Source organism: Lissotriton vulgaris, chromosome 4_1 (assembly GCF_964263255.1).
Source record: "Lissotriton vulgaris chromosome 4_1, aLisVul1.2, whole genome shotgun sequence".
NCBI lineage: Eukaryota > Metazoa > Chordata > Amphibia > Caudata > Salamandridae > Lissotriton > Lissotriton vulgaris.
In genome coordinates this window covers 897,527,955-897,542,018 of record NC_141691.1, presented here as the reverse complement: position 1 = coordinate 897,542,018, position 14,064 = coordinate 897,527,955, and the positions used below count along the sequence as shown (strand labels likewise).

Below are 14,064 nucleotides of genomic sequence, written 5' to 3'. Positions count from 1 at the left end.
CCGTAGTGGGGCACAACCTGGGTGAAAGCTCCAATCTGTGCAAGATCAGAGACGGGCTTGAAGCGCCAGGAAGGCATTAGGGGACTCCAGGTCTTGAGCCAGCTGTACCAAAACAAGTTCTGAAAAATATGTTAAGGCTGGAGTAAGTGAATCAGACTATCGAATATAATAGCTAAACCTTGAAAGGGAGAGAGTAAACTAATTTGAAGAATCCCTTGTGATGTTCTGGTACTTATTCGTGCAGCACTTGACCTTGGAAGTGGTTGTTTTCAAAGGCCTGCTGGTTGCAAGGCGAGGTGCTGTGGGACCTAGCACTGGACCTAGATTTGGATTGACAGCGAGCTTGAAGTTTGTCGCGTGCTAGGAAGAGTTTTGCCTCCCACTCCTTCATGGCGTACAATAGCCCACACCTCTGACGTGACTTGGAGACAGGTTTGGGCCCCAAACCACTTGACACCAATTTTGTGAGGGTCTGGGAGCAACATTTGTTTGTGAAAGGAGTGACAAACTTTTCAGTGGGGAGATACGATCAAATATACTGTAAAAATTAATGTAAGGAAATGCTCTGAGGAAAGTAATTAGGGACCTGTGAAGGCCACAGAAAAAAGTGGTGTCAGTGCACCGGTGTGGTGCATATTACAGCTCTGTGATGTCATATCTGGGGTCAGTACAAGAGCTAATTCGAAGCAGACACAAAACTACTGGTGCAAGAGTGCAATTTCAACTTTACTGGCACCTTGAGGAGATTCAGGAGGTGACAAATCTGCAGGTAGAAGAAGCCAAGAGAAAAAACAAACCATCTGATTTAATGGTGTTCAGCTCAGTAAACTATGTGGACAAATCCTAACCTTCCTTAACCATGTTCATCTATGTCCAATAAACATTTGGGAGGCTGGCCTAATACAACTAGACAACAGGTAAACTAATAAACATCTGCTAATGTTCCTTCCAGTTTTATTAAAAGTAGTTAAAATGTACAGTAAAGCAGCTAATAGACGACCACTGTGGGAATGACATTTCCAAGACTGTCCAGTCCAGTAGTTGACTGCTTTGGGGCCTGAGGAGATCTGTAATACCACAAATGCAGTCATGATCTTCTGCAAGTGTCTCCATCATTTAGCAATGGCACAATGTCCAAACAATCAGTGACAAGCAGCTGTGTTACCAGCCCATCGCTTTGGCAGAATATTTAGTCCATAATACCTCCAAGCAGAATACCATGATTAGGAATGTTTTGTGAAAGTCGCAATGCTTCAACAGTATAACATTTATAAAGTACATTGAATTCACCAGTATACAAGGGCCACACAATCATCTCTCCTTGAACTGAGAGAGTTCCTCTACAGGTGGGCACCCCCTATAGGGAGAAGAGCTTGTGAGAATAGGGGGCTGCACGAAAAGGTGGACACACCTTGAGCATCCTGGCGTAAGCAGATAACAGAGCCCAGTCCGATATGCACTTCAAATCAAATTTTGAGCAGTGGGGTACATAGAGAGCTCTGTTCAGTCATTGAAAGGTTCACGTGCCTGGCTCTTTCAGGTGACAGTGGCCCTTTCAGCACTAGAACAGGAACTGTAGAGCTGAATGCAGGTGGAATGGATGGAAGTGAAAGGGGTGGGGCAGTGTCCGCTGGAGGAAGAAAAATATCTCTAATATCTTAATTATCATTTTGTTTTGTACTATGGCAAGTGTTTTGGATTCCTATCCCCAACATGGGCACACACTTGAAACAGAACTAAGGAGGAGAAGACAACACCAGTATATGGAGTGCAACTACACCCTTCAAAATACATCAATAGGAGAGCTAAATTTAAATCATTGCCAATCTATGAAAATTTCCTTTTAAAACATGTTCATCTTCTCTGTGGCTGTCCTCAAATCACATTTAAAGTTAAGCATCATATCCATAATAACCTGTAAACGCGTTTGCTTTGTTCTTCACCAACTTCAAGAAACTCTGTGTGCTCTGTGTGCAAACTAATATCTTCTTGAGGTTCATCTTGTATCAATGGAGTATCCTAGAGGCAAAACAAATATTTGAATTAGTACCGGCTAGATTTTCACAAGCTTGGCAACGGGATGAAAAACTATTACAATGTCAGTCACCCTGGTACGGTTGCCCTCCCCTCATTAAAAGCACCAGCTAATCAGTCAGAATTGCTAATACTAGACAACTGCCAAGCGCAATTAAGGCACAAATAGTGCCACACATTATTATGTAATATATAGACTACAATGATTCCAGGATAACATTACAACAAAAACAACAATTACAATATATTCAAACAAATGTATAAATCAGACCAACAATGAAAACAAAAAACAATAAATAGAAGACAGGGTACCCACATTGAAATGTTTTTTTGCAATTTGGATTATTCTTTACAAAACAAACACATACAAAAACCAAATTAAACAGACAGTTAGTGCTCACAAGGTTATACTCAATAAACATAAACAGCAAATCATAATGTAAAACAAAAGACAAAATGGCAGAGGGATGACAAGACAAGTGTTTGCCGGTATTATAACAAATACATATTGCAAATTATGCTGCCTCTTGATTTGCCAAAGGAGAACGTCGGCTGCATTTCAACCTCAGTAATTTGTTAGGCCATCTAGTCATACATTACTTAGGAGTAACCAAACAATTAAACCAAGTGTGTAGCTTGTCATACTTTCAAATAAATTCAAATATTAGTTTCCAATCCTCTAGTCAGTGAATTTGCGACCCTTATATATCCAATCTCACAGGGAACCACAGTTCCCATATCACTTATATACAGATATCCACTGCTTCACAAGAATCAATTTCCGTCAATGTCTTCAAATATGGGGGAAACACAGTTTAAAAACTTTATTCAGTACTTTTTTCAGCCATAAAAATACAAGAGACATACAAATTTATCAATAAAAAAAATTCAATTATTGAAACAGTAAGAGCTCAAATAACAAATCTCATGACACAAGTAAAGTTAAGAACAACATAAAAATATATCTAAATTCCCATTTCATTCACACTAAAATAAAAGCCAAAGCTGCTGGATACCATGAGCCATGGGATATCACAATGCTTGATTTATCTCTGTAAAAAGTAAAACTAATAGGTACATTGATGCAGAATAATAAGAACTAGTTATAAACAAGCATTGGCATAGCCAATAGGTCTCGCCTTTGGGACCTTTTAAGTGTTTAGCTATACAGGAGATTGTCCTGGGTGGCGCCTGCCAGGAATTGTTGAGCTATACAACAAATAAACACACTGATGGACACATGCATACAAGTGTGCTCAATCTCACTACTCACGATGACATATTTTATCTCCATATTAATAATCCCCACCCTTGGTTAATGTTTCCATCTACTGCCAAGGTGTTTCTATGCTATTCATGTGTGATGGAAGGGCTACCTAATAAATAAATGCATGCAAGTACAAAAAAACAGAGGGAAACCTGGGGGGCGAGGGGGGATACAAAAGCGGAATAAAAAAACAATGACTTTGCAATTCTGAAGCCACACATAAGAATATCAGTAGATTATAGCTTGTATTAATGATAGTTAGAAAGCCTGACTAAAGGCAAATCAACTACCTTGGGCATAGAAGGTGTGAGTAGGCAGTGAAGATCTTCTTATGCCCTTGACATATGAAGGAGTAATAATAAATTCAATGAGACTTGGCACTGTGTATTGGAATCTGTCTGTTACTGTATTCTGCCACTTAACGCTTTACAATTACCCATGATTGTGAATTTATATCAGCAAACAAAGCAGATCCATGCCCACCAAGAATGCAATATTAGCTTATATTTTCTTCTTCAGTAGCTCAGTACCATTTTTGTAGGCCAGAGCTATCACAATGCCCAATAGTTGTAAGTTGTTTTCAACAATACTGGTTCCAAAATAGCGGTGTGGTTTTTTTATTTTTTTGGGGGGGGTCTAGTTGGGAAGTTATAAACAAGACATAGGAGCATACCTCCATCTTATTTGGTGGAGTTGCTTAGTGGAGCTACTATGCCCTCCAATGTTTACCAAAATCCTTAGCTGGCACTTTCAAAGGAATGTTTTCTCAATTTGGTGTCCATTCTTTCCAAAGTATAGAAACCGCCCTATTAGTGGTATCAGAAATTCCAAACCAAGGCAGCAGTGCAGCTCTGATCCTACTATGCCTGACTGCTCCTTTTGACACTGTCTCTCGCTTAACTATGATTTCTAGTCTTTTTCATCTTGGTATTTGTAAGCAAACACTTAAATGGTTTGTTTCTTTCCTTAACCAATTGCAAACAAAGCTCACTCCCTCAGTTTCGCTCATCCCCAGTTCCCATCACCTGCCAAATTCACCAAGGTTCATCTTTAAGTATGATATTATTCAACACCTATTCTCCACTCCTGTGCCTCTCTGGTCCACTCTTTCAGCTCCCACATCCTGTCCTATTCTGGTGATACTCAAATTATGTTTAATATCTCAGCAAATCCCTCTCCCACCCAAACACCTTTTAGACATGTTTGTAGGTAGAGGCAGACTGAATAACATCAAACTGCTTAAAAGTGGATACCGACAAGATGTAAGTCCTAATTTTTGTTCTTCTGATTAGAGGCCCTCAGAGCTAGTCTTCACTCCTATCCCTGTTTCTATTGCTCAGAACTTCTTCTTTCTATTTGACTACACTCTTCCCTTCTTTGATCATATCAATTAAGTACCATCTATCTACTTTTCTCGCCCTAGAATGCTAAAACTAGTAATCTATGTGAAAGCATTGGCAAAAAAAAAAAAAAAGATGAAGAGCTACATGAAATCATGACCAACTTTCTATTTCTACGAACTTTCTATTAAAATTCTGCTGTGTCTTTCTACGGTTTTCAGGACACGTGAAGAAAAGCAGCCTCGGCCCTCTTTCTGCTACTCTGCTAGTTTTCAAGTGGGTGATAAGCAAACCCCTGCGTGCGTCCGAATCAGGCTCGCATCGTGTGCATTTAAAAGGTATCTTTTCCGGACACACACATGCCCAGATATATCTTGACTGAACTGGTGTGCGGAGAATGCCTATTTCTGCAGAAGTTGCCTCCCAGACAGGCTCTCTCCATCTCTTCAACACATGCAGGAGACAGGTGTCTTTTAAGTTAGGCTTGTGGAGGCATGTTTGGTGTTATTTGGTACTTGACAATGTAGTTAAAGCATTTTCAAAAATGCTCGTGGCCTCGTTCATTGGGGTCTACCGATGCAGAGTGTTATAGTAAAACAGGTCTGCCCTATGCTACTGACCTAACAATCTGGGAAATCCCAAAATACACAAGAATTCATTTAGAAATTCTACGTCGACAATGAGAAAATATCAAAGCTAGCAGCCAACTCCTTTGAGAACACGAAGTTTAAATAGCGCAATGAATGGCAAGCATTGGCATAGCCAATAGGTCTCATTACTGAAATTTTGAGGTATCGGTGTTGCTAATAATAATGGAACGGTAATAGCTCAAACTTTCAGTAATGCGAGATCTACATGCTAAGTAGCTAATGCCAGAATACCCTTCTGGCCCATTGGGGACGTGTTGTGGTACAGTCGGTAGTAAATACAACAAACTGCGGGATGAAGCAGCTTATTTACAGAACTTTCAAGTGAGTGCTTATATCCACTGACAAAGCAAACTGTTAGTCCACATCATCAGTTGTCAGTAGCGAGCGAGAAACTTTGGAAGTAGATGTTTCCATTTGAGACCGCTCTCAGATCACGCTTGCAGCTTGACTCGAGCGTTCTACTCCGGCCATTATCATACACGTTTGCACGCAGAATGCCAGGGCCTTACTAAAAAGATCTGAACACAACGTGTATTGCTTCAAAGGAAATGTATTCATTTTTAAAAAGTGAGGCGGTATCAGCGGTTTGCGACAACCCAAAAATATGTGGCCAGAGGATTTTTTTGCCAGCAGAGCATACAGTCAATTACATGATTCTAATTTAAATTTTGTGGGCCAGGCTCCCACTACCACACATGCACTGGCGGAACCAATTATATAAATACCGAAAAGAAAACAGTAGCAAACTGTGCATAAGAGCCCCTGAAAAGTTGCCGTACTTTCCTAAGTAATACTAATTATAGATGCTTGCTACAACAATACCACAATAAAAGTACAACTTTACAATTTAGAAATCCGAAAGTTCAGTCCAATGAACAAGGCGGAGGTATGCAACTATTAAGTAGTCACCTTGTTAATGACTATGGGGCCCCGTTTCTTCAGTCCACACGACACCAGGGGAAGCTGTAGGAAGTATTGACACAAAGGGCCAGTTGTTCCTGGGGAGGAGAGCGCCTATTCTCCGCAGGAGCAGGAGGAAAGGGCGTCAACCAGTACTACCGGAAATAGCTTACAGGATGAGGAGGCGGGGAACCTCTGAGAGCAACACCCATCGAATGCTCTCTGCCGTCGCTCCAACTAAATGCTACATCTTCTACAACTCCATTTAGCAGGGCTGTTCTGGTGGTAAACTAACCAAGCGCACAGCAGAGGGCACGGGCGGAGGGAGTCCAGCTGGCGGACTGTGAGGAAGTGAGCGGTAACAAGCACTGGAAGCAGCAACGTGATGCAATATATAAAACACACAGTTGTGTGCCGCAAAATGAAATAAAAACAAGAAAACAAGGCCTGGAGCGCGCCTTGGAAGAGACGTGGGAGGGCAGGAGCGTGACGTTGTGAGCGTGCATGTTGGAATTCCCTGCGGCTCGCGCGTTCACAGACCGGTGTCTGCTCGATAGCGGCAGCGCTTCGCGCTGCAACGCCAGGCGAGTCCTAAAAAGGCCATACAGATCTTCAATAATACCAGCGGCATTAAAAAAGAAAAAGAAAACAATATTAAACCCTGGATTATTATTGTTGTATTTTGTTTCCATGCGGAGTCTCGGGGGCGGGTCTAGGGGATGATACACACCGAAGAAAGTGGTGGGCACTGCTATCAGTGCGCCTGACATTTTGGCCGGCCGTCTCAGGCCGGCCAAATCGTCATGCACACTGAAGTTTTCTCCAGGCCAGTAGTGTTGGTGGGTTGGAAATAGCAAAGCACAGGCCCCCAAATCCTCAGCGTTCAGGCCAATCTTGAAGCTGCTCTAACGCAGAGAGCAACTTCAGGATTGGCCGCAGGGGAGGCAGGGAGTCTGTGCATACAGTGGAGCCACAAGAGGAGCAGAAGACCGGAAATAAGTCAGGCTGCATGCAGGTAAGTTCTTTCTTTCCCCTTTTTTTGCTGTTGCTGTCTCCCCCCCACCCGCCCCACTCCTCAGTTACTAGCTGCTACTGATTAATACCACGATCGTCAGATTAGATTCCGTGCGCAGTAGCCTTAGCATGATGCGGTCTACAGCCCAACTGTTTACACAAGAGATAACAATCTCTTTCTGTGGCGAACAATCTCTTCTTTTGTCTCTTTAAGAGAGACAAAAGAAGAAAAAATGAGAGGGAGAGTTCTCAGCCAGCAAGCATGAGGGACATATGATAATTGTAAGAAAATGCCCCCTTTTGCATGGTTACACCCCCCACTTTTTGCCTGACACTTGATACATTTTAATTTGATGTGCCCTGGGTCCCTGACAGTCAGGTTCCCAGGGCCTGAGTTCTTTCCCCAAAACTGTACCTTTGTACCTACAATTGGCAAATCTCTGGACACAGTTAAGCCCCTAATAAATGGTACCATTGGTACCAAGGGCACTGTGACCAGGGAAGGCCTCCCAACGCCTGCAGCACTTATTGTGTCACCCTTAGGGGCCCGTACCTTAACACCCACACACTGCCATTATTTTAGTGCAGAGAAAAGTGAAGAGTCGACATGGCACACATCCCTGTGTGCCATGCCTGCAACCATCTGCCTGTGGCCTAGATAAGTCACCCCTCTAGCAGGGTGTACTAGCCCACAGGTGAGAGTACAGTTGAATGAGCACTGTACCCCTACAGGGTCTAAGTCCATTCTTAGACATTGTAAGTGCAGTAACAGTCATGAAGTGTATATATTGTGGGAGTTGGTCATAAAGAACTCCACTGCTCCATAACTGCTTTTCTAAACTCTGGGAAGTTTGGTAGCAAACATCTCAGCACATTAAACCCACACTGATGTTAGTGTGGGATTTAATGTAACATGTACTCAGAGGGCATCTTAGAGATGCCTCCTGAAAATGACAAGCCCTGGTGTTGCTCCTGAATGGCTACCCGCCATTTGCCACCACCAGATAGGATTCTGGACCCCTGGGTAGAGGGCCCCCGCTCTCTGGGTCCAGAAACAAAGCCCATCTTGGGCAGAGGTGTCATGCCTCCTCTCCCAGGATGGGCTGGATCCATGAAAGGGAAGCTTCAAAGGTCTGTCGACTTTGATAGCTGACCATGCCTTTTGCTGTCCTCAGCAACTGGCTCCCACCGGTTCTGACCCCACATTGGACGGGAGAATCAGTGGGAAAACAGAGTTAGGAGAAGAGATGTGCCCACCTTTGCCAACCCCACCCCTCTGGTGGGATAGGCGCGGTGAAGCCTACATCTCAGTCCCCTCCATCTTGAAGATTAGGGGACCCCACCAATCAGAGAGGTTCATGCCCCCTCACACTGAAGGGTGGCATACTGGGGGGTGTACTCAGCCTAAGGAAGGTACCTATTGTTCCCGACCTGCAGAGCCCTGTAACATCCCTAAATGTAGTATTTTTTTATTTTACTTTATTTATTCATAAAGTTTTATATATCGCAAACTAGACCTGTTGAGGGTATTAGAGAGTTTTACAAAAGTTACATCAAAAGAAAAAGTGAGAACTAGTCACATAGATATGAGTAGCTAACAGGAGATCATTAATGTTGTTCGTTCTCGTTGTAGGTCCGTAGTGCAGTAGCCATTCTCGCTTAGAGTTCATTGCGGATTCTGGTAGATGAGCAGCGTCTGGTTAGTACCCAACTCGCATCAAAGCTGGGATCAGGAGAGAGTTTTGTTCATAAGAAGTAGTGTGACTTCTTTTTTGAAGTAAGTGGTGGAGGGGCTCATTCCAATTGCCGATCCTAGGTGCTAGGCCGGAGGAGGTAAAGATGTAGGTTTTCTTTTTCCAAAATGTATGCGGTTTTAATAGCAAGGTGTTGGTGCTCCTCATAGTTCTGCTCCTGCCTGATAATTGCAGGTTATTGGCTAGATACTTTGGAGTGTTGAAGTGCAGGGCTTTGTGTGTCAAGCAGGCAATTTTTAGCTGTAATCTTGCCTCATAAGGGAGCCAATTCAGTGACTTCAGATCAGGGGTGATGTGAGTGTTTGGAGCTGGTGACAAGTCTTGCCGCTGCGTTGAGGGAGGCTCTTAGTGGATCCAGTCTGGATATCGGCAAGCCAAATAGGGTTGTATTCCCATAGTCTATTAAGCGTATCACTACAGATTGTACGGCTGTTTTTAGGTCGGAGTCATTTAGGAAGGGTTTTAGTTTTCTGAGAATGTTCATATGAATGTTTACTCCTCTGGTGGCTGTGCTGATGTGTTCCCACATGGTGAGATTATTGTTGAGTATTATTCTCAGTGACCTTACGGAATCAATAATGTGAGGTGTGCAGTTGAAGGCTGTTAAGTGTTTCATCCAGTGTTCTATGTCACTGGGTGACATTGTGGTGGGGAGATTAGGAGAAAGTATGTTTTGAGCGCATTGAGTTGGAGGTGTTTTTTGTCAGCCATATGTGGGTTTTTTGCAAAGTTATGTTGAGTAAGCGGATGTCATCCGGAGAAGTTTTCTTTTAAGGTATAGCTGGGTATCATCCGCATTCATGTGGTAATGAATATTGGAGAGTTTCAGAATTTCAGTTAAGGGTTCCATACATTGATTGAAAAGGGTGGGAGATAAGGCGGGAACCTTGAGGGACTTCCAGGGTGACCGTCGTGGTTGCGGTTCCGTACCACGGCTCTAGTTTGAGTGGTCCAACACCACAAGGATGTCTCCCCACCTGTGATCCTGACCTGGGATCTGGTGGTCCCTGACCTAACTCAAACTTCAGACCAAAGCCTGCAGACTCAACCTAAGGGGTCATCCCGATTGTGACTGGAGCAGGCAAGAAGACCAGACGCCCCACGGCCTTAGGTGGACCAACTAATGGTTTCCAGGCTTCCTCCAAGTACCCAACTTGCCTCTCCTGCCAGTGGTCGTCCTCAGGAAACCTCCTTGCTAGAGCCTGCATATTTTCTTCTAAACTGGAGATCTCAATTAAAAATTAAAGGGCTTCCGTATTCTCCTTGGCACTCTGCATGCCCCTGGTGGTGCAGCTCCTGTGCCGTCTGTTGGCCCCTGGAGTGCTGATCTCAACACCAGGATCTTTGCTCCCACAAACGAGTGGCTGGATCGTAAACATCCCTTTACCGAAAACCCCTTAGCCCCATTGGCTAACATTGGTCCCCTGCACTCTGCACCCGGCAGCCGCCGTGCTGCTGGTAGTGCAATTGGACTGCCTTCTTAAACCTTGGTTCTACCCCCAAAAAGCTGTTCTTGTAGGTTGTTTACTAACCTGCAAACCAATAACATTCTTTCCTTCAATAGGAACACAGGTTATGATTTTTCCCCTAAAACGGTCTGTTGAACTGACTTTTGTATGGAAATCAGTCTTTTGAACCAAAAACTGTCGTTCCTACATGTGTTTTGGTAAGGTCCACAGTGTGATATTTAGGCATATCACTGAGAGTAGTCGAAGTAACTGAAAAGTAATCTAAATATAATCAAAAGTAATCTCAATTTATTTTGAACTGTTTTGAAGGCAAATACAATTCCATTTCCATCCACAATTGCATCTTTATGTACAGTCTTGCAATTGAAAGTGTATTTTACCTACTTGTGCTAAGTTCTGCTTGGTTCTAGAAATAAAACAAGTATGCCTTTTTGTACTTACTTAATTGGTCTGGATTCTGTTTCTAAGTTTGTGTCATCAGTCTCGAATGAGTGATAAATGCTTAACACACACTCATCATAAGCCTAATTGCTCGACCACACAACCCAATATAGAGCTGTTAGTGATTATCTAATTTAGCCTCCGTTATACCTCTGGTGATCCACTGGACACTGTGCACGCTATATCTTACTTTGGTATAGTATATAGAGAGTCAGCTTCCTACATTGGTCGATCAGTGGTGGGGACTACGACTTTGCATTTGTTGGACTAACTCAGTCAATACCTGATTACGCAACAAAAATCCTCCAAATCCCCAAAATTTACTTTAGTACAACTCTTTTTTTATTATTGGTTATTTTCTATATTTCTAAAAGTCTTGTTAGGGCCTTGGATGAAGTCCCTGTAGCATTTTTAAGTAAGGAGAGGGAGGGGGAGGGGGGAGTACTTAGAACTTTTTGTGTAAGTCTTCTAAAAAGAACTCCACTTTAGTAAAAAAAATGAGCAACCAGACAAGATGGTTGAGGAGCGTCACCTCACCTCTTACTACTGCCCAGTGGTTAGAGAGTTAACCGCATCGCTGCTGCTGTGATTTTTGCGGTGTGCGGCTGTTTTCGATTAACCGCGATACATGACGAGCTCAGCTCGTCATCCGCACACGTCACCCGTGGCTGATGACGAGCTGAGCTCGTCATCAGCATCGAAGGGGTTAAGGTTACTTTGTCAAGCTAAAAAAAATTGAAAACTGGATCCAATCCAGCCTGAGCCCAACTCCTGGAGTTGCTGGCAGGGCATGCAAGGGACCACCACCCCACTACCGAAGGAGAAGATCTCCAGGTAGATAGGAACGTAGTGAAGATGATAGGGTATTAAACACACTACCTAAACTAATTTGGGAGGATGAGGACTTTGTGTCCTACTCCTCCAGACCAAGTTGTGGAGGGTCTAGATCCTACAGAGGTAGGGCAGACTCTGTACAAGACAGTGAAGACAATGTCAATGAAGAGGACATCCATTTAGCAAGGTTGACCAAAAGGCTAGAGCTAGAGACTAGGCTTCTGGCTCGAGAAAAAGCAGAGATGGGCCTAGGACCCATCAATGGTGGCAGCAATTTAAACAACCAAGAGAAGAGGGGATCTTTTGATCCTAAAATCCCCAAAGGGATTGTACCTAAATTTGAGGATAGTGATACCACCAAATGGTTTACAGCCTATGAGAGAGACTGTGTAGCTAGGAAAGTGAGGAAGACTCACTGGGGGGGGGGTCAATCTTTTAGGGACTGTTCACTGGTAAGTGCAGGGACAGACTCCCGCCCCTTAAAGAGCAGAAGGGGAGTCTTATGAACTCATGAAGGGCACCCTTATTGAGGGATTTGGACTCTCAACTAAGGAGTACAGAATAAAATTCAGGGGGGCTCAGAAAATCCAGAGTCAGTCCTGGTTGGAATATGTACACTACTCAGTAAAAACACTAGGTGGTTGGTTGACTGGAAGTAAAGTGCAGGATTACAATGTTCTTAAGAATTTGTTTATGCAGAAATACATGTTAAGTAACTGCATTAATGAAAATTTGCATCAGTATCTGGTAGACCAAGGCCCAATTTCTCCCCAAGAATTGGGAAAGAAGACAGACCACGGAGTCCAGGCAAGGGTGACTGAGACAACCACGGGGGTGACTGAATGAAATGGGTTACAAAGCCTCCCCAGAGGAAAGAGGGTGAGAAAACCAAGAGTCTTCTAACGGCCCCAAAATGCCTGTTCAGGGGGTTGGTTCAAGAACCCTTCCCAGCCCATCGGTGGATATAAGAGGGAAAACTTTAATCCTGCTAAGGCCTGGTGTTTCAAATGTAACAAAATGGGACATCCAACTGGAGATCCTGCCTGTCCCAACAAGCAAGCCCCTAGTCCCCCCTCCAGCTAACCCTGGAATGTCAAATCTACAGATGGGATCAATGGTGTGCATATAAGAGTTGAGGTAGATATGGCAACCCTAGCTGTATGACCCACAAACTTTAAAAAAAAGTACCTGCAGCACCCCAAAATCAATGGATCAAGTGTAGAAACCCTCAGGGATACAGGAGCCCGTGTCACTATGGTGAGAGAATCACTGGTTTCCCCAGGACAATTCCTAGCTGCAAAATCTTCCCCAGTAACCAATGCTGATAATGACACTGTCGTTCATCTCCTGGCTATCGGAACGTTAGATTGGGGAGGGGTTACTGGCCTGAAACAGGTAGTGGTCTCGCAAAAACTACTAGTCTCTTGTCTGCTTGGAAATGATCTGGAGACATCAGCATAGGCTGAGGTAGAAAGAAGGAAACATGCAGCAATGATAAACATCCCTGAAATAGTGTGCGTGGAAACCTAGCACAGGGTGAAAAAGGACCCTGAAATGATGTCCCAACCTCCCAAGAGAAAAGTTAAGAAGACTGGTGACACAGCTTCCACACACCAGGAGGATCAGGATCCCTCTCCTCAGGTAGATGACTGGTCAGCCCCAGAGGCAACTGAGCTTGTTGAACTTGAAACGTATGAAGTAGAGCGCTTGGGCCCAGATGGACACTCTAGGAAGTTGCTGTGCCTTGGGCAGCAGGTCTGCCCCACTCTTGAAAGTCTGAACCAACAAGCTGCTGCACAGGGTCAATGAGATGTCAGTGGCTCCCAAAGGGTCTTTAGGGAGGAGGGACTCTTGTACACTGAGGCCTCAAATCTGGTGCCAATAGGAGAGTGATAGTTGTATATAGATTTCCTGCTCACATTGGCCCATGACATCTGGGCCAGACAAAAACTTGGGAAGGACGTGTTAACCACTTTTGTCCACAGATGTACCAAAAAGTGAAGGACTTTGTCATCTCCTGTGTCACCTGTCAAGCCATTAGCAAAACAGGTGGACACCCAAAGGCCCTCCTAATTCCACTACCAGTGGTTGTGGTTCCCTTTGAAAGGGTAGGTGTGGATATGGTGGGTCCACTTGAAACTCCCACGGCCTCAGGAAACAAATACATACTGGTAATAGTGGATCATGCTACCAGGTATCCCGAAGCCATTACCACTTAGGTTTACAACAGCCCCTGGAGAAGCCAAGGCCCTTATTGGTGTCTTCACCAGGGTAGGGTTTCCTAAGGAGGTAGAATCAGACCAAGATTCCAACTTCACGTCTGCATACTTTACACATATGTGGCATGAGGCTCCATTAATT

General features: G+C 43.9%; 1 protein-coding gene across 3 annotated transcripts in view; it reads right to left on the bottom strand.

Annotated features, from left to right (window-relative positions):
- The window catches only part of ZNF236 (zinc finger protein 236), a 1,135,475-nt gene that overhangs the window by 563,232 nt on the left and 558,179 nt on the right, over positions 1–14,064 (bottom strand). For all 3 annotated transcript variants that reach the window (XM_086965182.1, XM_086965180.1, XM_086965183.1), the window contains exon 17: positions 1,916–2,019. In XM_086965182.1, coding sequence (XP_086821308.1) covers positions 1,916–2,019 — 104 coding nt within the window. The remainder of the gene's footprint in view (positions 1–1,915; positions 2,020–14,064) is intronic.